The following is a 25,892-nucleotide window of genomic DNA, read 5'->3' as shown; positions in this document are numbered from 1 at the left end:
TACCTGCATCTTTTGTATGAAGAAATAAAAGTGCACTTGGTAAATTATGCCGTCAGCCTAGTGAATTGCTCTGTTAGTTCTCCTTGATAAAATTTACAAAATTACTTTGTTGGTATTCTTAACCTGTTGGTTTGTACCGTTTCTGATGCCCGTATAGCGAATAATGTAAGCTTAATAAATAAATTAAATCCCAAGCTTCTGAGTTTTGATGTCATAATATTATTTATCAGTGGACGTAACGAATATTTATTAAAAATCTCTATCCCATACTTCATAGGGAAAACAGCTGGATATACCAGTATCTACGAATACATGAACAGTACTTATTGAAACATAAAAGAATCTAAATACGAACTAAACGCATAAATTTATTCTCAGTACTTCGGCATGTCCAATGAAAATCCTCTATCTCCAGTTTCAGGCAATTTGCCCATGCAATTTCTTTTTAACTGCAATTATTCCCAGCAATATAATATGGTTTAAGTATGATCACGACATAACATGTATTGAGCCGTGGAATGAAAACGTAAATACTTCCTTTTGGTAAATTAAATGAATTAGTGTCATCGATAAAATCCTGTATGGAAATGAAAAATGAATACAGGCTACCTTTTTTAACTGCCTAATGCACAAAAGTAATAGTCAATTTAGATTTATTCTGTACAGAAACATTTCTGTATATCTGCCCACGTTCATTTTTTTATTTTGGGCACAGCAGTAAAGTGAAGAAATTGTTTTTTCATAACCATATTTTTTAGCGCATTACGTGTAGGTAGCCCTGAATATATTAGTGATGAGATGGATGTTATTTGAAATAAATAGCAAGAAATTGAAGTATTTTGATAAAACCTGACACAGTGCATAACGGATATGTCAAAACTTTATGAAAGTATCAGCAGTGAAACACATACCACAAAAAAATCTATTTGTATTGCCAAATCTATTCCCAATTTACTTAAGAACTATAGAGTTAATTTGCCAATTTAGAGCAATAATATAAGAAAAAAGCAATTAAAAAAATATTAACTGATCATATACGAGACAGAAATGAAGAATTACCAATGCAAAAGAAAATAAGTGTTCAGTGTACCTGACAGACAGCTCTTATCGTCACGCTTTCAATGATTGAACGACCTTAGGTCCATTTCCTTCCGAGAGAGGTTGTTGCCTGGAACAATCTCAGTTAGAGTATTAAGTAAATAAAAAGTTTATTACGCATTATATTCACATCACATACATGCAAAAATTGTAAGTTCAAGACGTTTGTTTCCCAAACTTCTTGAACTTACAATTTTTGCATGTATGTGATGTGAATATAATGCGTGATAAACTTTTTTTTATTTACTTAATACTCTAACTGAGATTGTTCCAGGCAGTTAACAACCTCTCTCGCGAAGGAAGGAAATGGATCTAAGGTCGTTCGATCATTGAAAGCGTGACGATAAGAGCTGTCTGTCAGGTACACTGAACGCTTATTTACTTTTGCGTTGGTACTTCTCCATTTCTGTCTCGTATAAGATCAGCTAATTTTTTTTAATTGCTTGTTTCCTTATATCATTGCTCTATACAATATCTTCCATAATGCTTGACTTCTCTGCAGTCTTACTCTCCCTCTCTGAAAGAGAGGCTGTGACCTTGATCACGTGTTTCGAGTGGATAGCAGCCTCACTCATCCTCTCCTATTCCTGTACCTGTCTGAAAAGATCGAAATTATGAGGTGCTTGTAGTTCCCTGCCAGACAGCAGTCTTCTTTATTTAAATGACACTCTTGGAGGAGGAAAGATGACTGGAACAAGATACCGCCCTGAACATAACAGACTTTAAGTAAAGTAACCTGTAAGGTAGCAGACAATATGGTTTCGTGTTCTTGATAGCCCATATGATCATGAACTGACTGCCATTTTTTTCGTAACTGGTTCCAACATTGGGAATCAGTCTGCACGACGGGCCCTTCAAGATCTCTCTCTCTCTCTCTCTCTCTCTCTCTCTCTCTCTCTCTCTCTCTCTCTCTCTCTCTCTCTCTCTCTCTCTCTCATAGTGATAGCAATTATGTCATTTAACTCTTGCTGTTCAGTACTAATGTCAAGTATGTTACTAAATTATGCGAGGTGAATTCATTTCATGCACTGTGAATACGGTAAAATGTCATTATAAAGTAATGAACCTACGAAACTTCATTATAAAAGTCGAATTGCCTTTTTTGCTCCAATTCTTTTCAATTTGATTGGCTTATGAATATTTAATTTTCTTAATTTTTACCATTTATATCAATGGAAAAGTTGATACATAACCTGGGGTCAAGGACTACTCGTAAAATAGTAATTCATTCCACTACTCTTCCAAAAGGAGAAATTTCTGGATATTTCTTCAATAGTGCTTCAGAACCCTATTCTAAGTTTGTCAAGATTTGCGACAGAGTATCTTTTGGGACCATATTTAATCAATAAGAGCAGGTGGTATTAATTTCAAATAATATATAGATTTTGTGCCAATAGTTTAATTTAAGAGAAAAGTAGATTTCCTAATAAGCAACAGGAAGGAAGTGTTAAAGAATACGATTAGCGAGGATGTTAAATTTATGTAGCTACATTAGAGTAAAAAAAAAATAATATTATGTAAAGCGGAAGTTAGATTAGTATACAAAAAACTGTCTTCCCCAATACTGACTAGATTAAGGCACTCGCTACGTAGGCTAGTTCAAAGGAACATTTGCTTAAACCAAATGAAGCAATTTGGTTTTAAACTGGAACTATGCATATCATGTGTTAAGTATTATAGTTTTATGTAAAAGAAAACTATTGTACCGGCTTTGTCTGTCCGTCCGCACTTTTTCTGTCCGCCCTCAGATCTTAAAACCTACTGAGGCTAGAGGGCTGCAAATTGGTAAGTTGATCATCCACCCTTCAATCATCAAACATACCAAATTGCAGCCCTCTAACCTTAGCAGTTTTCGTTTTATTTCAGGTTAAAGTTAGCCATAACCGTGCTTCTGGCAACGATATAGGACAGGCTACCACCGGGCCGTGGTTAAAGTTTCACGGGCCGCGGTTCATACAGCATTTATACCGAGACCATCAAAAGATAGATCTATTTTCGGTGACCTAGATTATACGCTGTACAGAAAACTCGACTACGCCGAAGGAACCTGGGCGCATTCTTTACTTTTTTTTTTTTTTCTTAAGGTGTCACCAACTTGCGCCGCTGCTGACCCAATAAAACTGATACACGTGTTCGAAAAGTATTTAACAGTGTCGACGTATCTTCTTACACACTCTCTCTCTCTCTCTCTCTCTCTCTCTCTCCACTAAGTTGAGTTGCGCATAATCAGTTCTGGGTAATTTTCCGGCGGTGGTTGATGCATATTGGATCGGAGAAGTGATCTAATTCCGATAAATTTCTCTCTTGCCATCTCTTTGGAATATAACCAGCCGTTGGTCATTGAAACAAAAGCTGATTCCTTCCTTCATTTCATCGACCTCATCATTAATATCTCTCTTTCTTCAGTTTCTTTTGCGGTGTTGTATTTTTTTTGCTCTATCGACGTTTTATTTTAATTGTTTTATACCACTTGGACGTCACTTCCAGTCTCTAGATATTTTTTTCTTATTCATTTTATCTAGTTTTCATTTTCATTATCGACCTCATCACAGTTATCTTTCTGTCTTGAATTTCTTTTATGATGTATTTCTTCTGCTTTATCGGCGTTTTGTTTTATTTGTTTTAATTACTTTATACGACTTTCATGTAACTTTCAATCTCTCGATAATTTTTTTTTATTTATTTTATTATCTCGTTTTCTCATTCATTATCGACCTCATCATTGCTATCTTTCTTTTTTTAATTTCTTTTATGGTGTATTTCTTTCGCTTTACCGGTGTTTTACTTTAATTACTTTATACGACTTGGATATGACTTCCAATCGCTCCATAATTATTTCAATTCATTTCATAATCCCATCTTTTTATTTTTCATTATTGACCTCATCATTGCTATCTCTCTTTACTTCCTTTTATGATGTATTTCCTTTGCTCTATCGACTTTTTCTTGTACTTACTTTAGACGGTTTGGATATTGCTTTCTCTCTCTCTCTCTCTCTCTTCTCTTCTTTCTTCTCTCTCTCTCTTCTCTCTCTCTCTCTCTCTCTCTCTATATATATATATATATATATATATATATATATATATATATATATATATATATATATATATATATATATGTATACACACACACATATATATATACTGTATATATATATATATATATATATATATATATATATATATATATATATATATATATATATATATAGAGAGAGAGAGAGAGAGAGAGAGAGAGAGAGAGAGAGAGAGAGAGAGAGAGAGAGAGAGAGAGGGACTGAAAGCAATATCCAAACCGTCTAAAGTAAGTACAAGAAAAAGTCGATAGAGCAAAGGAAATACATCATAAAAGAAAGTAAAGAGAGTTAGCAATGATGAGGTCAATAATGAAAAATAAAAAGGTGTGATTATGAAATGAATTGAAATAATTATGGAGCGATTGGAAGTCATATCCAAGTCGTATAAAGTAATTAAAATAAAAAAGGGTGTATATATATATATACAGGATATATATATACATATATATACATATATATATATATATATATATATATATATATATATATATATATATATATATATATATATATATATATATATATAAATTCCGTTTCATTATCTCCTGTTACCATTCATATGATCATTTGCAGCAACATAGACAGACACGAAAAGCAGCTGCAGTGGGTTTAGAAGGGGTCGAATCCTCCTCCTCCTCCTCCCCCCCAACTCCCTCTTTTAAATTCCCCTCATTCCTCGGAGTTAGGAGTCAGGAATCGGCCATTTATTTGGTTTTCTCTTCTAATGAGACACTTAGTAAGTTACTTGAATCACGCAGGTCAGAGGAAATGAACTCGAGACCGAAGCCAGCTGGCGCGACATGAAATACATCCAAAGTTTCCAGACAGATGGCGCTGTCTACCGGCTTCTTAAAACCGTTATATTTCGAAATGACTCGTCTGCAGTGAGTCATGACTTCTTAATTCCGGCAATGTCAGTTGTGGTTGCAATGAACAAGTCTAGACGCGTGATGGAATCCCTATGCGATTTCCAAAGTTGAGATCTTCTTCTTCTTCTTTTAACGTGCTTTTTTCCATTTGTATGGGGTAAGCACGATGCCTTCTTTTTGAAGGACTTTGATTTGGCTTTCGGGTAGACTTTGTGGTCTCGACCGGCTGCCCTGCCTGTCATTGCTTAGACCCCGGTAGCATACGTACATGTATTATACCAGTCACCAGCGCCCTTTCTCCCAGCAGCGAGGAGACGTTGCACGGTTAGGTCGACAGTCAAGAAGTTGAGATATGGTACGTATATTATGTTTACTCAACTCTGTGTTGATCTTACAAGACTAGTATGGAAATATAATGATGTATATATTGACTACCTTATTTTGTAATTAATTTAGTGAGTAATTTAAGTATTTTTTTTTAGCACAGAAGGTGAACTTTCGTCGAAAAATTGAAATTGTATCATGTAGAAGTATTATCTTTATTAATAATCAAATATAAATAATCATTAATCTTAACATATGGACTCGTATTTAACCTAAATAGTAGTTTGGGTGTAAAATTATTCTATATATAATTCCTGAATATATATATATATATATATATATATATATATATATATATATATATATATATATATATATACATACATACATATACATATATGGTTATATATAAACATATATACATATATTTACATATATGTATATATTGGTATTATACTGTGTATATAAATATATATATAGATATATATACATATATATGTATATATATATATATATATATATATATATATATATATATATATATATATATATATATATATATATATATATATATATATATATATATATATATATATATATATATATATATATATATATACATACACACACACAAGTAGGCTAGCCTATATTCGAGGCGATATTTCAAACACCCCTATTGCTTTGTACATTAAAATAATTTACGTACAGATGACTCATGAAAACGTAACCGTACAGTGTGAATCAACTTCAAGTTGTTTACGGAAGACAAACATCAACGATTTCTATACCTTCGATAAATTCATTTCGTCTAGATATTAAAATAAAATGAATTCTTTAATTTGTCCTGTATTAAGTAAGGTACAAGATGCGAAGTCATATTATACATGCACTTTGCAAATGCTCATAAAAAGCTAAATGTTACAAAACGCCAAAGAAAATATTAATTTTTCTAAATAAACTCACACAGTCTACCGATAAATAAAGAGCAGTATGGTATACTCACCGCAGTTGCCCAATAACTTGGATGCAACGTCTAATTAATATCCTGTGTTGCTAGGAAAGTACATATTTAATGAAATTACAAATAAATTTTCGCAATAATGTACTTAAAAATAATAACATAGAGACTAAGGAAGATACTCGACTTCTTAAATTATATAAAAAATCAATAACGAAATCACATCGGCCTAAAATGGTTTTTTTCAGGCCTTAAACGCATAAAAGACGGCATTTAAACTCCCGCCTATCAAGAGCCCCGTTACAGTGAACCCCAGGCGCGATTTAAATGCCCTGATGGGGTTCAGTAGATTCAGGTGTCCGCTGCCTCGCGCAAATGAATGGGGGGAGGGGGATGATTTAAACATCCGTTCGCTGGGAAGAATTTAAAGGTATTCATTCAAACTGAACTGAGCTATTTGATTCAACGGAGTTTAAATGGCTCTCCCCTTTTTAAAGCTAGAGGCGGTGTTGCCATTTGGTATTAAGTGATGACATTTTACGAAAATGTACTTTCAAGTATTTTCTTTAAATATTTTAACGAGATTTTATAGTTTACAACTTCTCGGTAAACTGCCAGAGTGATAATTACAACTCAACTATATGGCTTTATGGTTTAACACTCATACTCGAAGACTGTCAAAGAAATTTCACCCATATAAAGAAGGCAATGATAATTTTGCTTGAGCAGACATTGAAAAACTAAATTCTTCATTATCCAAGAGTTAAACTTCATAAGAAATCGTAGTCGCAAAAAAGCAAAATACATGAGTAAAGGAAAGGGAGTCCTCATATTTTAAGTAAACATCCTGAACAGAAGTAACCTATTGCCCCAAATGTAAAATACATACGATTGGACATCAGACTTTTTTAAACTAAACACTTTCATGCATTGCAAAGCCTACCAATGGTTATAATGTACTTGAGGCTTTATTACTTACAGGAACCTGAACGCCACTTGCCAGACTTGAAAGCAAATACTTTTAAAATTTATATGACGAAAATTGCCAAGAGCACAGCTGGTTATTTTTGTGATGATATACCTCAAGGTAAAAATAGTTTAAAACTTACAAGTGAGATAACTAACTGCAGGGAACGGCTAATTGCGATGGAAAAACTAAGTCTGGAAAATTAAGGCAAAAGATTTTGTTATACTGCCAGGTCCTTCCGTTGATATAGGATCTGCAGATCTCTTATCCTTTTTCTCTAGGACCCAAGAAGGATACTTCACGGCTGTCTACACTGATCGTACCAAACCTGGGCCTCTGTTTAAATGGACAGAGCAAACACAGGCCCAAGAAGAGCCTCTGAATTTACTGACAGTTGCTTCAGTCGAGGGTAAAAATGAGCCTTTTCTCCTAACAAATATCTTCTCTTTTCCCGATCCTTTGCTACTGAGAGAGAGAGAGAGAGAGAGAGAGAGAGAGAGAGAGAGAGAGAGAGAGAGAGAGAGAGAGAGAGAGAGAGAGAGACTTTTTACTCCAATATCGTAAGAAGCGCCAGTGTAATTGAAACATGGTATGACAGTTCTGTAGATTTTCCTGAATTTTTTTCGACTTTTTCTCATTGGATCAAAAACGTCATTAGAAGGACTCTTACTGGCTGCTTTATGAGCAGAAAGAGCCCATGCTGGCATAAGGCCAGCTCAGTATCAATAACAAAACAACTTTCTTAGTTATTGTAAGATGTAAGGAGTAGAGAGATATGCTTGTGAAACAGATATAAAAAAAACTATTTTAAAACTATCTGTTTGCTGGCATGTAATCATAATCGGTCAGTTATTTACTTATCTGAAATTATAATTGAGAAGAATACTTTCAACTAATTGTAATAGCTGTTAGTAAGGTTAAGCTATTAGAATATTATGGTGAAATGCACAAAAAACCTTTAAGCTTCTCCACTGTTAGTACTATGTGGACATTTTACTTACTCCTTTAAAAGTAAAATAATACATACATACATAAATATTCTGCTGTTCGCCCTCTGCATCATTTCAGTAAGGGATATCATTCTAACAAAGATAGGAAAGTGTCTCTGTTGAAGCTAAGAGAACGCGGGCGAGGGAGGTAGGCTGCGTGTTTTACAAAAAAGTAACGTCTTTTAGTAGCTGATAGGTTAGCAATTAGGGCCTAACCCACAGGGAGGGTTTTACCAAGTCGCCTCTAGTGAAGGTGGTCTTAAGCTTCCTTTTTCCCTGTTCTATGCATTCGACGATGCTTTGTCAAATTTTCAGACTGCCGGGGGCTATATACAAGCATTACTGATGAGACACAGCACCCTGACCTGACCCACGAAAGGCAGTGAGAGATCGACTTTCAGACTAAGAGCACGCATCGTGCTCAGGCTCAGGCTGACTTTGTGCTTTGTTCTCCTCCTGTCTTTGTTTTACTAGTGAATCGACAATACACATGTTTTCTTCAAGAATCCCGATCGTCCGCTGCATTGCGCAAGCAGCCCACGTAAACGGTAAGTCTGGAATTGACAAGTATTTGCTGATTGCCAGAAACTCTTCCTCTGTACTTAATTTCCATTGTTTCCCCTTTCGCCACCATTTATGAGAGGACCAGGTATAGCCATATTTCTTTCAGGAATTTGAGTGTATGAATAATGAAATTGCATAAGCTATTCCCATGCATTAAATACGAATTAGGGAAGGTCAAGTTTAAGTGAAAATTCAGGCGAGCCTTGGATCCTAATCACCATTGTCTGGAAGAGAAATAGCATTTACCAATACTAAGCTTGTGTGTACGATATCCGCTAGTGTAAAAACATCGTTGCGTTATATTTTGCAGTTGAAGCAGGAAAATTGACCATGTCCGACAATGACTAATGGTTCATGTAATTTCCCTCGCTATCATGGCACATTCTTTCTTTGTTGGGACTAGGTGGGAAGTGAAGGGGTTTGATGTAATTCCTTTGTTACAGAAATAATCCAATTATTAATACATAGTTCTGACTGGCGACCTAATCCAATTAAGTAATTGTCTGTCTATTGGGGGTAACTTTTAGCTTCAATTGACAGTTTGCATGTGTCTTTGGCGAAACAGGGCTAATAAAATACATTAATCAATTAAAAAAAACTCATCAGCCAAAGCTCACACATAACACTGGCGAACCTAGCCAGGATTTATAATTAATTTAGACAGAAAAGAATTGGGAATCAAATTAATTACACATCAATTTCAGAGAAAAGTCAGATCATATTTAATTTCATACTATTCTTCCAAACAAGGAGACAGGACAAGGCTTAATAGCAATAAGAATACCATTTTTATAATTAAAAAATTAGCGTAGTTAGGGAGGTGGGCATTGAGAGCAGCTAACATACAGTTTGCAATTTACACAGTCTTAAAGAAAAACTGTGCCAAGTTTGGACGTGGCTAGCCACATATTTCCCAAGGTCGTTAGCCGAGTTATCGAGTCATAAAGGCATCATGCCCATATAAAAATGGGAAAAAGCACGTTAAAACAAAGAATTTAATATTTTGCTATTTTCCTCGGCCAAGGATTAATGCATGATATTGATTTTTGAACGAGTTAACTATTGCACGACAAAGAGTGGAGAAAGTGTGCCTAATGTTTCTCTCGTAGGTAGGGCGGACAAAATTTGTGAAGTTCGTTGAATTTCAAAAAGCAGTAACCGCGTTGTCACTATGAAGGTGCAGCCGAGCGAGTGTAACGGAGTTAATAAGATGTCATATGGCGGGAAGTATATCAAAATTCCATGTCATTAATGCAGGAAGTAAATGGCAACAGTTAATTTCATAATTTGCATTTTTAAGTAACGTAAATTCAGGCCTGTCAGGACATCACGAATCCATTTCCTTTTTGTGTCGCTAACGGCCACTCAGTAAGCATGTTGGAAGCAAACAGCAATTAATTCTGTGAGAGAAAAAAAAAAGAGGAAAAAAAGCGTAGCTCATAGAAATTTTGTTTTCCATCTCCATAATGTAAAATCCTTTGCATTGTTGGTGTATTTAGTTAAAACCTTTACTCCTAGTTATTAGCTTCATTCGTTTAGTGAGAGGAATTCGAGTGCTTTGTGTGCGTTTCATTGTAAACTAACCGACGCGCCTCGGGAGATCATGTATTCCTCTGCCGGCCTGAGTCCAGCAGTTGTTTTGAATTTCGCTGCGTTATAACGGGATTTGTCCGACATTTTGGGGACTGGGTTGACCGCTCCCCTGTCCTCCATCTTAAAACCCTGTTGTTGTTGTTTGTGTGAATGGTTTGTGGTGGCGCCACAGTCACCTTAGCTCTGCCTCAATTGCCACTTCAGGAACTACTTTGTTGTGAGTAGTAATCCCCCTCGCAAAATCTTAGCCAGACAGACTTCAAGAGATAGGAATCAGGTTAGGATTCCATACAATAGATAAAAGCAAGAAATAAATTAGAGAATTATAGGACTTATCTAGGAAATATATAACAAAAAGTTCCTATTCAAATATCCCAACATAAGAAATTATACGAAAGAAAAGAAACTTATCATATTTTATCATAATTCTCAGTGTAAGACGTATGACTTGGGCCACAGGGAAAGTTAAGATTGCTAATACAATCCCTAAAATAGCCCAAGAAGACGTATCTCCAAATAAGAACCCTGCCAGTGTGCAGTTATAATAATTTTACTTATTTTCTCAGGCAGCACAAACTCTCTCTCTCTCTCTCTCTCCCTCTCATATATTTAAGTAAGCATTCAACCTTAAATCCGAAGTACGTGCACCCTCTTCATAGAAAGAATGGCTAGACACAGGAATAATTAATTAAACTAAACCAAATAAAAAGAAACACCGCTGTCCCAGAGATAGTTGAGGACAAGTTAAGCTAACAAAAAAATCACAGTTATAGAAAACTGTCGGTCACGAGTGAGGACTTTTATCCACACCTAAGCAAAAAAAAAAAAAAAAAGTAGCAGCTGGTACTAGAAACTAGTCACTCATGAGGGCCTCAAAAGCAACCACATTTTATTTTCCTTTCCCATAGTGCCACTAATCTGAGGCACTGTCCCAACCTGAATAGCTTACATCTCCCTCTCTCTTTTACCCTCCCTTTCTCTCCCACTCATGTGTTACACTCTGCTGGGGTAGAGTGCATTTTCCTCGACTGCAGACTAGTTGGGCTCAAGTCAAGAGTTCCTAGGAATGCAGTGGCACCATAGTGCCACCAAACAAAGAAAAAAACAGGAAAAAGGAACACAGAAGAAAAGTCCTTTGTACCCAAGTTCCACCAGTACATAAAGATACTGAGTGCCACCAGTGTGACCTTTACACGGCACACTCAACCACAGTGCTACCTTATTGAAAAGGTGCCACATCACTGAAGAGTCACCCTAAATCTGAGGGATGCTTCCTCGCTGCCCAAGTACATCCAGTTGACCTGGATAGATGCCCTTCCCCACCCGAACCATGGCAACAGAGAATCACAGAGCCTCCATGGAGCTGGGGACAGCAGCAGGTCTCACGGGATTGGACCTCTCCAAGTGGGTTAAGGAACAGCTGGATGACTTGGCCAAGCAAGAGAAGGAAGAAAGACTGGAATGGTGGAATTATGAAGCCCAACGGAGGAAGTATGAGGAATAACAGAGGAGGTATGAGGCCGAACAGAGGCAGCTGGAAGACGAAAGAGAAGAAAGGAGAAGACAGCATGAATTAGCCTGCAGGGAGAGTGAGCTAGCTCTCAAAGAAAAGGTGATCGAGCTGGAAAGAACAAGAAGAGAAAATGCCGAAGCTATGGCTATACACCAAGCCTCCAACCCCACACCTGCTGCACCAAATGCTCCAATCTCGAGCATTAATTCCCTCGTCCCCAGGTGGACTGAGGACAAGCCAGAAGCATGGTTTGAGGAAATAGGGACACTCTTTGATAACTATAGCACCACCGAGACAGAGAGGGCCTTAGTGCTAGCCAAGCACATAGAGGGAAAAGCTAAGGCAGCCCTTCGCTCACTGGAGAAGGTTCAGAGGGGCAACATGGTTGAAGTGGGTAGAGTCATCATAAAGGCCTACAAAATAACCCCGGAGAAATAGAGACAGCGGTTCCGAGGTTTCGCCAAGGAAGTCGCCTGGTCCTGGACTGAATGGGCCTGTCACAAGACCCAGTCTGGTACTGGCTGGTTCGACTCCTTGTCTTGCACTACGTTTGAGGACCTCTTCAATCGGAACATGCTGGAGGATCTCTACCAATGTGTGCCTGGGCCCTTGCTGTATATCTAAATGATAAGCAACCCACCACCCTTATGGAAGCCTGCCGTATGGCCGATTCATGAGAAACCTTCAACCAGTCTCACAGCACATCTCAACGGCGCATAGTTCCACGGATACCTCTCAGGCTCGACTCGCCTGAAGAGTGGACTGTCTAGTAAGCCTCATTGCACCCACTGTAAGAGGGTGGGGCATACTGAAGCTGAGTGCCGATACAAGCTCGGCACTGACAAGCAGCCTTCTATTAACAGCCAGAACTCCTCTCCTCTGCATCCACGCAACCCTCTCCACCAACAGTCCCCGCAGGCCACCGAGCCCCTACAAGGGGCCAGTGCCGACCCGTGGTGCTGCCAGCCACTACGGCGCTGGACATCCGGCCTGTCTACATCATGTCCCTACCACCAAGTTCGTCAACCTCATTAGCATCCCATTCTCCGCGGCCAGGCCGCAGAAGATAATGTACCCCAAGAGACTGGAGACTCAGTTCATCTTGGTGGCCCCCCTTAAGGGCTCTAGCCTGCCCGTGGCCCTTCCAGTCACAGTAGACACCGCAGCAGATATTAGCTAAATTTCCAAGGCCCAAGTGCCAGCCAGTGCCATGGTTGATGAGAAAACCTGGTGGGAGATGAAGTGGATAGCGGGCCACACCATTACCGTTCCCACAGTCAAGCCCCAAGTCACGACACCTTGGGGCACGCTACCTCACTGCCTTGGCTTGGTGGGTGGAATTTGGCCGGAGTGGATTTCCTGTTGGGTCGGGACCTCCTCTGGGAGGTCCTTCCCCAGTGCCACTTCGCAGCCACACTATCTCCTCCACGGATGCCCAGACTGTAGGAGAACCCCACGGAGAAAACCCACTGTCTGCCCACTGAAGTGGTCAGCGAAAGGGGGCGCACACCAAAAAGTTCTCGGCCTACTCCTCTCCATTCATGAAGGGGCGGCCAACAAAGAAGTCCTCCTCTTCCTGAAGAGATGTTCAGGATGAGCAGTACAGCTGTAGGACGTGTAAGCGGACAGGCCACTCCACTAATTGGGAGGGCTGTCCTAGTAAGTAATGCCCAGTGGATGCCCCTGAGCAAGACTCTCTGAGAGGCTCTGATCTCCAGCTGGAGCAGGAATTTCTGCCGCAGCCAAATTCAAACCGTCCATGAGGTATTGCACCTCCCGACCCCTTGTCAGGCATGTCTGACCCCCAACCGCTGCCAGAGCCACTTGCGAGCACTGAGCAGTGCCACACTCCGTCCGGCTCGGATGTTGAGCCTGGTCCAAATCATGAGGCGGATCCTCCTCCGGAGATCCAAGATCCCCACGGCACTAATCATGGCAACCAGAGAGCCTCCGACACCCGACACTTCTTCACCCAATCCGTCCCCAGAGGATGAACCCCTGGTGGATCAGCCTGTCACACCTTCCCTGGGAGACCAGGAACTGGCCTCCTTGGGATGCAGAGGTCGAGATCGCTCTCGCTCCGGTTGTCGCAGCAGCTGGAGTAGGGAGCCCTCTGGTAGCATCTGAAACTACCCCTGATTTCGCACCTGCTAGCCCTTCTGGCCTTTCCCCAGGGTCGGTGCCCTCATTACTTCCCAGGTCTGACATAGTTAGGCCTAGGAGGAACCCGAAGAAGAAGAAGAAGGGGCAGAAGAGAGCCCAGTTGCAGAGCCATGAGCTCATCCTGGCACTAGTGACCTCTCGGCACAGTGCCTTACCATCTTAGATGTTCCTGGCCCCTTGCCCAGAGGAGGTAGCCAGCGTGATCTCTACCATACAGTAGCCTAGACCAGACTGAGTACATAGTAGCAGTAGCCTTGTTACTTATACCTTCCATCAAGCCGCAGTAACCATGTAAGTACACTATAACTAAAATCAGACCATCTAAATAAACTATTGTGAAGGGAGCCACTACGCTCATGACATGCATGGCCTAAGACCTCAGTGAGGCAAGCATTTATTATATGAGGCAAACCTCATGTATTAACCAGTAATTACTAATTGTAGTGCAGAAAACCTTGTAATTTAGCTAGCTCATTGTCCCTTACGTTGGTGCTACAGCCGTGTTAGGATAGGTTAGGATAGGAGATACTATAGAATGTACCATTTAGCTAGGTCTAAAACATCACGAATATAAGAGGTAGCACGTAATAACCGTAAGACCTTTAAGTACAGTTAGGATTCTGTAAGTAAGTGATTAAAGCTCATGTCCTTTCTAGAGTTAGGTAGGTCCGTAGCTAGCTAGACTGCACAGGACGAATCTGCTCTGGGGAGAAGAGTAAATTAATAGTGGCGAACAGCTTGCTTTAGTACAGACCTTCATGCACGAAAGGGAGTGAAGGCCTTCTTAAGGAGGGGAGCTTTTATAATTATTCTGCTGTTTGTCCTCTCTGCATCATTTTAGTAAGGGATATCATTCTAACAAAGACAGGAAAGTGTCTCTGTCGAAGCTAAGGGAATGCAGGCGAGGGAGGTAGGCTGCATTTTGCGAATAGATTTTATAACGAGTTTTCTCAATTCTTCTAATAATTTGCTTTTCTTGCACATCAATATTAGTCAATAATTCTTCAATGTTCATATTTCGATGGATGAAACAGCGTATTTCTTACAGCAGAAATTCTTTATTTTAAAGTAATACAGCAGGTTACTGAAACCTGGGATGTACATCCGTAGATTCTCCTGGTGCTGTAATACTTTAAAATAAGGAATTTCTACTGCAAGAAATACGCTGTTTCTTCCATCGAAATATGAACATTGGACAATTATTATTATTATTATTATTATTATTATTATTATTATTATTATTAAAAGGATGGCTGTATTGTGCGAATTGATCTTATATAGTGTCTTTTCTATCTTCCTTATGATTCGCTTTTCAGGCTCAGCGATGTTAGTCAGCAACTGGCCGATATTCAAGTTGGAAAAGGATAGTATGCCGAATATGAAGTCTTTTATTAAAATATCCAATCAGAAATCGTTCGTCTGAATCCAGACGAACGATTTCTGATTGGATATTTTAATAAAAAGACTTCCCATATTCCGCACACTATCCTTTTCCAACATGAATATCGGCCAGTTACTGACTAACATCGCTGAGCCTGAAAAGCGAATCATAGGAAGATAGAAAAGACACTATATAAGACCAATTCTGAACAATACAGCCATCCTTTTTAATAAGACCTATTTAAAAGAGGGTCTACTCCCTTCATATTATTATTATCATTATTATTCAGAAGATGAACCCTATTCATATGGAACAAGGCCACCAAAGGGGCCAGTGACTTGAAATTCACCAAAATATATTCATTGACGCGATTACAACGCGCAGTAATTGTTGTAAACATGAGTGAACTATTGGTTGGTTTAGGGAATACGAGATCCGGTGACTAAGTGCGGTAGTAAAAAATTAAGAAACTTTGGGGATTGGGCGTAGGAGGCCTTAGCCTATAAAGACGTATTTTGGTGGCAACTCCATTTTCCCTGAGAGACGCAAACGGGTTATTTTTTTATAGAATAACATTCGTGTCAAGTTTAGAAAAGTAGAATTAGGATTGTGGGTTATTTAGGCGCACTGAAACCAAAGTGTTAGCGATCTCTTTTCTCTCTCTGACAGATTTGGAATTCATATCATATATCCACACACACAACCATATATGTAAGTGTGTGTGTGCATGTGTATGACTACATATAAGTAGATATATATGCATATGTATATATAAATATAGATATATATATATATATATATATATATATATATATATATATATATATATATATATATATATATATATATATATGAGTATGTCACACACACACACACACACACACACACACACACACACATATATATATATATATATATATATATATATATATATATATATATATATATATATATATATATATATATATATATATATAAACATATGTATATATATCAACTTATATGTAGTCATACACACACATACATATTAGATATATATACATATGTACGATACATATAATTATATATATATATATATATATATATATTTATATATATATATATATATATATATATATATATATATATATGTGTGTGTGTGTGTGTGTGTGTGTGTGTGTGTGTCTATGTGTGTATGACTACATATAAGTTATATATATATATATATATATATATATATATATATATATATATATATATATATATATATATATATATGTATATATATACATATATATGTATATTACATATAAATATATAATACATATACATACATATATATATATATATATATATATATATATATATATATATATATATATATATATGTGTGTGTGTGTGTGTGTGTGTGTGTGTGTGTGTGTGTGGATATATGTATATGAATTCCAAATCTGTCAGAGAGAGAGAAAGAGATCGCTAACACTTTGGTTTCAATGAGCCTAAATAACTCCACAATCCTAATTCTAATTTTCTAAACTTGACACGAATGTTATTATATAAAACAATAACCCGTTTTCGTCTCTCAAGGAAAATGGAGTTGCCACCAACATGTCTTTAGAGGCTAGGGTCCCCTACGCCCAATCTCCAAAGTTTCTAAATTTTTGACTACCGCACTTAGTCACCGGATCTCGTATTCCCTAAACCAACCAATAGTTCACTCTGTTAAAACAATTATTGTCGTCAATGAATGCAATTGATTTTGGTGCCTCTGCCAAGGGAAAGAGAATAAGAATTACTGGAAGTCAGAATCGAGAGTGGAGCCAGAGTCCAAAAGATTTATTTTTATTTACCTATAAATCGTTTTCTTACTGAGCCACGAGTATATAGACATGGCATGCCTAAAATCTTGTACGAAAAATACGAGACCTTGAAACTCTATGTAATTTACGTAAGGATATTTCGCTGTGTCTATTAATTTATCCTCAGTGACAATTCCATCGCCTCAGTTGCAAAGAACTGTTATGGCGATGGGCACAGTTGAAGATATCCGGATTTCCGGTCTGCATCGCCCGTTTGAAGTGGTATTTAGAATATCTCCTGAAATTCGTTTCGTTTGATATAAATGATTCAGCAGCTTCATGTCCACACTCCTCAGGCACGGGATCACCGGACCCTCCCACAAAATCCAAGCGCCTCCTGGAGACAACGCTGGATCCGGAAAAAGTCTCCATATTTATCAATTCGGACTTTTGAGCTTCAAATCAGTCTTCAGGATCCATTATAGGCTGCGGACTCGTGGCTCGACTCCAAACGGGCTTCCTCCTCTCTTGGGGATTCCTCCAGAGAATGAGGAAAGAAATCTAAAAACTATGGATAAGCTCATGGTCCTTGAATAGTAAAGCTCTCAGTATGTTTAAATTATGTGAACATTTATGTCCATTGTTTGGCCTGGTTGCGAGCTGTAAGCAAGCGGCTACGGTTATGGAGAAATTCGTTTCCACTGATACTGTGATAACACCAGTGCCTAATGTCGTCGATGTTGGATTCGTCTTACCGAAGGAACCTAATCTGGAACGAATGCCCGTCACGGATGTCGGATGGCCCGTGACGGATGGCGGATGGCCAACAGGAGTTACTGCTGCACTTGCCATTGGCGGCACTATGATGGCTTCTGTTGGATTATATGTTTATAATAAATGGATATCTCATCAAAAAGAAAAGCAACACCAACAAGGACAGGCTATTGGAGAAACCAGACTAGAACAGCTGTTCGAAGAGAGGAACGTAATAAAAAACACAAGACTAGAACAGCTGTTCAAAGAGAGGGACCGAATGGCACAGCAAGCTGAAGAGATGGACACGAAAATTAGAAATGAATATGAAGCGGAGATCCAGCAAAGGGATAATGTGATAAAAGAACTGGCCAACAAACTTGAGATTGCTCTCAGTCAAGGGGAGAAGGCGAAGAATTTGTTGGCAGAAGCAAATAGAAGAGATAAGACGCTGGGAGAGTACTTCAAAGCCATGGAAACGGAACTGCTGCTCAAACATAGTCAAACAGACGATCTCTTAAAAGAACAACAAAATTGGAAACGTGAAAAAAAAGAACTGGAAGATCAAATTGAGGCTCAAGGGAAGGAGATGGAGCATTTCTTGGCAGAAGCAGGTAGAAGAGATAAGCAGCTAGGAGCCTTGGAAGAGGACATTATGATAAAAAATCGTCAAATAGAAGATCTCTCATGCGAAAAACAAAATTGGAAATGTGAAAAAGAAGAACTGGAACATCAAATTGAGGTTGCTCTCCATCATGGAGAGGAGATGGAGAACTGCTATGAAACAGAAAAGGCCAGAGCAGATAAGATAGAATTATGCTTGATCTTAAGAGAGTATGAAACAAAGGTTAAAGATAGCCTTGCTGTGGAGGTCCAGAAAAGGGATGAGAAAATAGAAGAAATGGCCAACCAACTTGAGGCTGCTCTCCATCATGGAAAGGAGATGGAGAACTTAGTTGGAAAACAAAAGGCTAGAGCAAATCACATGGACAAATACTTGATCACCTTCCAAGAAAATGAAAAAAAACTTAGAGATCGATTTGCCTTGGAGGTCAAGAATAAGGATAAGAAGACACAAGAAATGTCCAACAAACTTGAGGCTGCTCTCCATCATGGAAAGGAGATGGAGAACTTAGTTGAAAAACAAAAGGCTACAGCAAATGAGATGAACAGATACTTGACCTCCTTACAAGAATATGAAAAAAAGCTTAGAGATCAATTTGCCATGGAGGTCAAGAATAGGGATGAAAAGATACAAGAAATGTCCAACAAACTTGAGGCTGCTCTCCATCATGGAAAGGAGATGGAGAACTTAGTTGAAAAACAAAAGGCTACAGCAAATGAGATGGACAGATACTTGACCTCCTTACAAGAATATGAAAAAAAGCTTAGAGATCAATTTGCCATGGAGGTCAAGAATAGGGATGAGAAGATACAAGAAATGTCCAACAAACTTAAGGATGCTCTCCATCACGGAAAGAAGATGGAGAACTTGCTGAAAACAGAAAAGACCAAAGCAGATGAGAAGGGCAGATACCTGAGCTCCTTACGAGAATATAAAACAAAGCTTTGAGATAGCATCGCCGTGGAGGTCAATGGATGAAAAGATAGAAGAAATGATGCTGAGGGAATCAACGAAGTTTAGGAGCAAGTCTTGGGACAACAGGCCCTCAAATGGATAACAAACTTCTCAGACATGATCAGCGACTGTGCTTTCCCCAATTCCGGCAGGCGTAAGAACTCTCCCAGTGAGAGTCAACGGCTGGCGGGTTTCCCCCAACTCGTCAGGCGGAGGAACTCTCACTGGCTAAAGTCAACAGCTGTCCTTTCCCCAACCCAAGCAGGTGGAAGAACTCTCCCTGTGGGAATCAACGGCTGGCGAGTTTCCCCCAACTCGTCAGGCGGAGGAACTCTCACTGGCTAGAGAAAACAGCTGTGCTTTTCCCACCCCCAGCAGGCGGAAGAACTCTCCCAGTGGGAGTCAACGGCTGGCAAGTTTCCCCCAACTTGTCAGGCGGAGGAACTCTCACTGGCTAGAGTCAACGGCTGCTCGGAGGTAGGAGGACCAGCTCTCAGGGTGAGAGGCAACAGTTATTCGGAGGTAAGAGGATCAGCTCCCAAGGTGAGAGCCAACAGTCATATGGAGGCAGGAGGACCAGCTCTCATGGTGAGAGCCAACAGTTATTCAGAGGCAGGACGACCAGCTCTCAAGGTGAGAGCCAACAGTTGTTTGGAGGTAGGAAGACCAGCTCTCAGGGTGAGAGCCAACATTTGTTTGGAGGTAGGAGGACCAGCTCTCAGGATGAGAGCCAAGAGCCAGGAATCTTCCCAACCACCTGGCCAGGCGGAGGACCTCTTACCCAGCGAGAGCCAACGGTTGTTCAGCGGACAGACGAACTCTCCCAGTGAGAGTCAACGGCTGGCGAGATTCCCCCATCTCGGCAGGCGGAAGAACTTTCCCAGAGAGAGTCGATGGCTGTCTGGTGGGCAGGCGGATGAGCTCTCAGGGTGAGAGCCAACAGTTATTCGGAGGTAGGAGGACCAGCTCTCTGGGTGAGAGCCAACAATTATTCGGAGGCAGGAGGACCAGCTCTCAGAGTGAGAGCCAACATTCATTTGGAGGCAGGAGGACCAGCTCTCAAGATGAGAACCAACCGTTATTCGGAGGCAGGAGGACCAGCTCTCAGGGTAAGAGCCATGAGTTATTTGGAGGCAGGAGGACCAGCTCTCAAGGTGAGAGCCAATAAATGTTTGGAGGTAGGAGGACCAGCTCTCAGGATGAGAGCCATCGGCCGGGGATCTTCCCAACCACCTGGCCTGTTGGAGGACCTCTTACCCAGTGAGAGCCAATGGTTGTTCAGTGGACAGATGAACTCTCTCAGCGAGAGTCAACGGCTGGCGAGATTCCCCCATCTCGGCAGGTGGATGAGCTCTCAAGGTGAGAGGGACACCAGAAGTCCACAAGAGGGACACCAGAAGGCCTCCAGAGGAACACCAGAAGGGCTCCAGTGGGACACCGGAAGGCTCCAGAGGGACACCGGAAGACCTCCAGAAGGACACCAGAAGGCCTCCAGAAGGACACCAGAAGGCCTCCAGAGGGACACCAGAGGGCCACCAGGAGATAATTCTGTTGGAATGATCTAGAGCACCGGCTGTGCAGAAAGAAGGAATTTGGTTCCTTCAAGTATGCTATGTCCCTTGATGAAGACTCTTCTAATAGAAGATCTCTGTCAAAGCGGGCAAATAGTCGGATGTTTAGATCTATTCTTACAGATGTATTCCTAGTGGTAATTCTGTTGGAATAATCTAGAACACTGGCTGTGCAGAAAGAAGGAAGTCAGTTCCTTCAAGTATGCTATGTCCCTTGATGAAGATTCTTCTAATAGAAGATCTCTGTCAAAGCGGGCAAATAGTCAGATATCTAGATCTATTCTTGCAGATGTATTCCTTCTGGTAATTCTGTTGGAATAATCTAGAACACTGGCTGTGCAGAAAGAAGGAACTCAGTTCCTTCAAGTATGCTATGTCCCTTGATGACGATTCTTCTAATAGAAGATCTCTGTCAAAGCGGGCAAATAGTCAGATATCTAGATCTATTCTTGCAGATGCATTCCTTCTGGTAATTCTGTTGGAATAATCTAGAACACTGGCTGTGCAGAAAGAAGGAACTCAGTTCCTTCAAGTATGCTATGTCCCTTGATGAAGATTCTTCTAATAGAAGATCTCTGTCAGAGCGGGCAAATAGTCAGATATCTAGATCTATTCTTGCAGATGTATTCCTTCTGGTAATTCTGTTGGAATAATCTAGAACACTGGCTGTGCAGAAAGAAGGAACTCAGTTCCTTCAAGTATGCTATGTCCCTTGATGAAGATTCTTCTAATAGAAGATCTCTGTCAAAGCGGGCAAATAGTCAGATATCTAGATCTATTCTTGCAGATGTATTCCTTCTGGTAATTCTGTTGGAATAATCTAGAACACTGGTTGTGCAGAAAGAAGGAACTCAGTTCCTTCAAGTATGCTATGTCCCTTGATGAAGATTCTTCTAATAGAAGATCTCTGTCAGAGCGGGCAAATAGTCAGATATCTAGATCTATTCTTGCAGATGTATTCCTTCTGGTAATTCTGTTGGAATAATCTAGAACACTGGCTGTGCAGAAAGAAGGAAGTCAGTTCCTTCAAGTATGCTATGTCCCTTGATGAAGACTCTTCTAATAGAAGATCTCTGTCAAAGCGGGCAAATAGTCAGATATCTAGATCTATTCTTGCAGATGTATTCCTTCTGGTAATTCTGTTGGAATAATCTAGAACACTGGCTGTGCAGAAAGAAGGAAGTCAATTCCTTCAAGTATGCTATGTCCCTTGATGAAGACTCTTTTAATAGAAGATCTCTGTCAAAGCGGGCAAATAGTCGGATATCTAGATCTATTCCTGCAGATGTCTTCCTTCTGGTAATTCTGTTGGAATACTCTAGAACACCAGCTGTGCAGAAAGAAGGAACCCAGTTCCTTCAAGTATGCTATGTCCCTTGATGAAGACTCTTCTAATAGAAGATCTCTGTCAAAGCGGGCAAATAGTCGGATATCTAGATCTATTCTTGCAGATGTCTTCCTTCTGGCAATTCTGTTGGAATACTCTAGAACACTGGCTGTGCAGAAAGAAGGAACTCAGTTCCTTCAAGTATGCTATGTCCCTTGATGAAGACTCTTCTAATAGAAGAGCTCTGTCAAAGCGGGCAAATAGTCGGATATCTAGATCTATTCTTGCAGATGTCTTCCTTCTGGCAATTCTGTTGGAATAATCTAGAACACTGGCTGTGCAGAAAGAAGGAACTCAGTTCCTTCAAGTATGCTATGTCCCTTGATGAAGACTCTTCTAATAGAAGATCTCTGTCAAAGCGGGCAAATAGTCGGATATCTAGATCTATTCTTGCAGATGTCTTCCTTCTGGTAATTCTCTTGGAATAATCTAGAACACTGGCTGTGCAGAAAGAAGGAACTCAGTTCCTTCAAGTATGCTATGTCCCTTGATGAAGACTCTTCTAATAGAAGATCTCTGTCAAAGTCGGCAAATAGTCGGATATCTAGATCTATTCTTGCAGATGTCTTCTTTCTGGTAATTCTGTTGGAATAATCTAGAACACTGGCTGTGCAGAAAGAAGGAAGTCAGTTCCTTCAAGTATGCTATGTCCCTTGATGAAGACTCTTCTAATAGAAGATCTCTGTCAAAGCGGGCAAAAAGTCAGATATCTAGATCTATTCTTGCAGATGTCTTCCTTCTGGTAATTCTCTTGGAATAATCTAGAACACTGGCTGTGCAGAAAGAAGGAGCTCAGTTCCTTCAAGTATGCTATATCCCTTGATGAAGACTCTTCTAATAGAAGATCTCTGTCAAAGCAGGCAAATAGTCGGATATCTATATCTATTGTTGGAAATGTCTTCCTTCTGGTAATTCTCTTGGAATAATCTAGAACACTGGCTGTGCAGAAAGAAGGAACTCAGTTCCTTCAAGTATGCTATGTCCCTTGATGAAGACTCTTCTAATAGAAGATCTCTGTCAAAGTCGGCAAATAGTCGGATATCTAGATCTATTCTTGCAGATGTCTTCTTTCTGGTAATTCTGTTGGAATAATCTAGAACACTGGCTGTGCAGAAAGAAGGAAGTCAATTCCTTCAAGTATGCTATGTCCCTTGATGAAGACTCTTCTAATAAAAGATCTCTGTCAAAGCGGGCAAATAGTTGGATATCTAGATCTATTCTTGCAGATGTCTTCTTTCTGGTAGTTCTGTTGGAATAATCTAGAACACTGGCTGTGCAGAAAGAAGGAACCCAGTTCCTTCGAGTATGCTATGTCCTTTGATGAAGACTCTTCTAACACATCTCTGTCAAAGTGGGCAAATAGTCAGATATCCAGATCTATTCTTGCAGATGTCTTCTTTCTGGTAATTCTCTTGGAATAATCTAGAACACTGGCTGTGCAGAGAGAAGGAACTCAATTTCTTCAAGTATGCTATGTCCCTTGATGGACACTCTTCTAATAGAAGATCTCTATCAAAGAGGGCAAATAGTCAGATATCTAGATCTATTCTTGTAGATGTCTTCTTTCTGGTAATTCTGTTGGAATAATCTAGAACACTGGCTGTGCAGAAAGAAGGAACCCAGTTCCTTCGAGTATGCTATGTCCCTTGATGAAGACTCTTCTAATAGATCTCTGTCAAAGTGAGCAAATAGTCAGATATCCAGATCTATTCTTGCAGATGCCTTATTTCTGGTAATTCTCTTGGAATAATCTAGAACACCGGTTGTGCAGAACGAAGGAGGTCAGTTCCTTCAAGTATGCTATGTCCCTTGATGGAGACTCTTCAAAGAGGGCAAATAGTCGGATATCTAGATCTATTCTTGCAGATGTCTTCTTTCTGGTAATTCTCTTGGAATAATCTAGAACACTGGCTGTGCAGAAAGAAGGAGTTCAGTTCCTTCAAGTATGCTATGTCCCTTGATGAAGACTCTTCTAATAGAAGATCTCTGTCAAAGCGGGCAAATAGTCAGATATCTAGATCTATTGTTGCAGATGTATTCCTTCTGGTAATTCTGTTGGAATAATCTAGAACACTGGCTGTGCAGAAAGAAGGAACTCAGTTCCTTCAAGTATGCTATGTCCTTGATGAAGACTCTTCTAATAGAAGATCTCTGTTAAAGCGGGCAAATAGTCAGATATATAGATCTATTCTTGCAGATGTCTTCTTTCTGGCAATTCTGTTGGAATAATCTAGAACACTGGTTGTGCAGAAAGAAGGAACTCAGTTCCTTCAAGTATGCTATGTCCCTTGATGAAGACTCTTCTAATAGAAGATCTCTGTCAAAGCGGGCAAATAGTCGGATATCTAGATCTATTCTTGCAGATGTCTTCCTTCTGGTAATTCTCTTGGAATAATCTAGAATACCAGGTGTGCAGAAAGAAGGAGCTCAGTTCCTTCAAGTATGCTATGTCCCTTGATGAAGACTCTTCTAATAGAAGATCTCTGTCAAAACGGGCAAATGGTTGGATATCTAGATCTATTCTTGCAGATGTCTTCCTTCTGGTAATTCTCTTGGAAAAATCTAGAACACTGGCTGTGCAGAAAGAAGGAACACAGTTCATTCAAGTATGCTATGTCCCTTGATGAAGACTCTTCTAATAGAAGATCTCTGTCAAAGCGGCAAATGGTTGGATATCTAGATCTATTGTTGCAGATGTCTTCCTTCTGGTAATTCTCTTGGAATAATCTAGAATACCAGGTGTGCAGAAAGAAGAAGCTCAGTTCCTTCAAGTATGCTATGTCCCTTGATGAAGACTCTTCTAATAGAAGATCTCTGTCAAAACGGGCAAATGGTTGGATATCTAGATCTATTCTTGCAGATGTCTTCCTTCTGGTAATTCTCTTGGAAAAATCTAGAACACTGGCTGTGCAGAAAGAAGGAACACAGTTCATTCAAGTATGCTATGTCCCTTGATGAAGACTCTTCTAATAGAAGATCTCTGTCAAAGCGGGCAAATGGTTGGATATCTAGATCTATTGTTGCAGATGTCTTCCTTCTGGTAATTCTCTTGGAATAATCTAGAATACCAGGTGTGCAGAAAGAAGGAGCTCAGTTCCTTCAAGTATGCTATGTCCCTTGATGAAGACTCTTCTAATAGAAGATCTCTGTCAAAACGGGCAAATGGTTGGATATCTAGATCTATTGTTGCAGATGTCTTCCTTCTGGTAATTCTCTTGGAATAATCTAGAACACTGGCTGTGCAGAAAGAAGGAACCCAGTTCCTTCGAGTATGCTATGTCCCTTGATGAAGACTCTTCCAATAGAAGATCTCTGTCAAAGTCGGCAAA

At 39.6% G+C, this 25,892-nt stretch overlaps 1 protein-coding gene across 1 annotated transcript; it reads left to right on the top strand.

Annotated features, from left to right (window-relative positions):
* The first annotated feature begins 17,955 nt into the window (after positions 1 to 17,955).
* LOC136853299 (golgin subfamily A member 6-like protein 24) lies at positions 17,956 to 19,599 on the top strand. The gene has a single exon (XM_067128661.1). The coding sequence runs from the start codon at positions 17,956 to 17,958 to the stop codon at positions 19,597 to 19,599; it is 1,644 nt and encodes a 547-aa protein (XP_066984762.1).
* The last annotated feature ends 6,293 nt before the right edge of the window (positions 19,600 to 25,892 follow it).

The sequence above is a fragment of the Macrobrachium rosenbergii genome, chromosome 27 (assembly GCF_040412425.1).
Source record: "Macrobrachium rosenbergii isolate ZJJX-2024 chromosome 27, ASM4041242v1, whole genome shotgun sequence".
Lineage (NCBI taxonomy): Eukaryota > Metazoa > Arthropoda > Malacostraca > Decapoda > Palaemonidae > Macrobrachium > Macrobrachium rosenbergii.
Note: the sequence above shows the minus strand (reverse complement) of the source record. Positions and strands in the feature narration are given on the sequence as shown.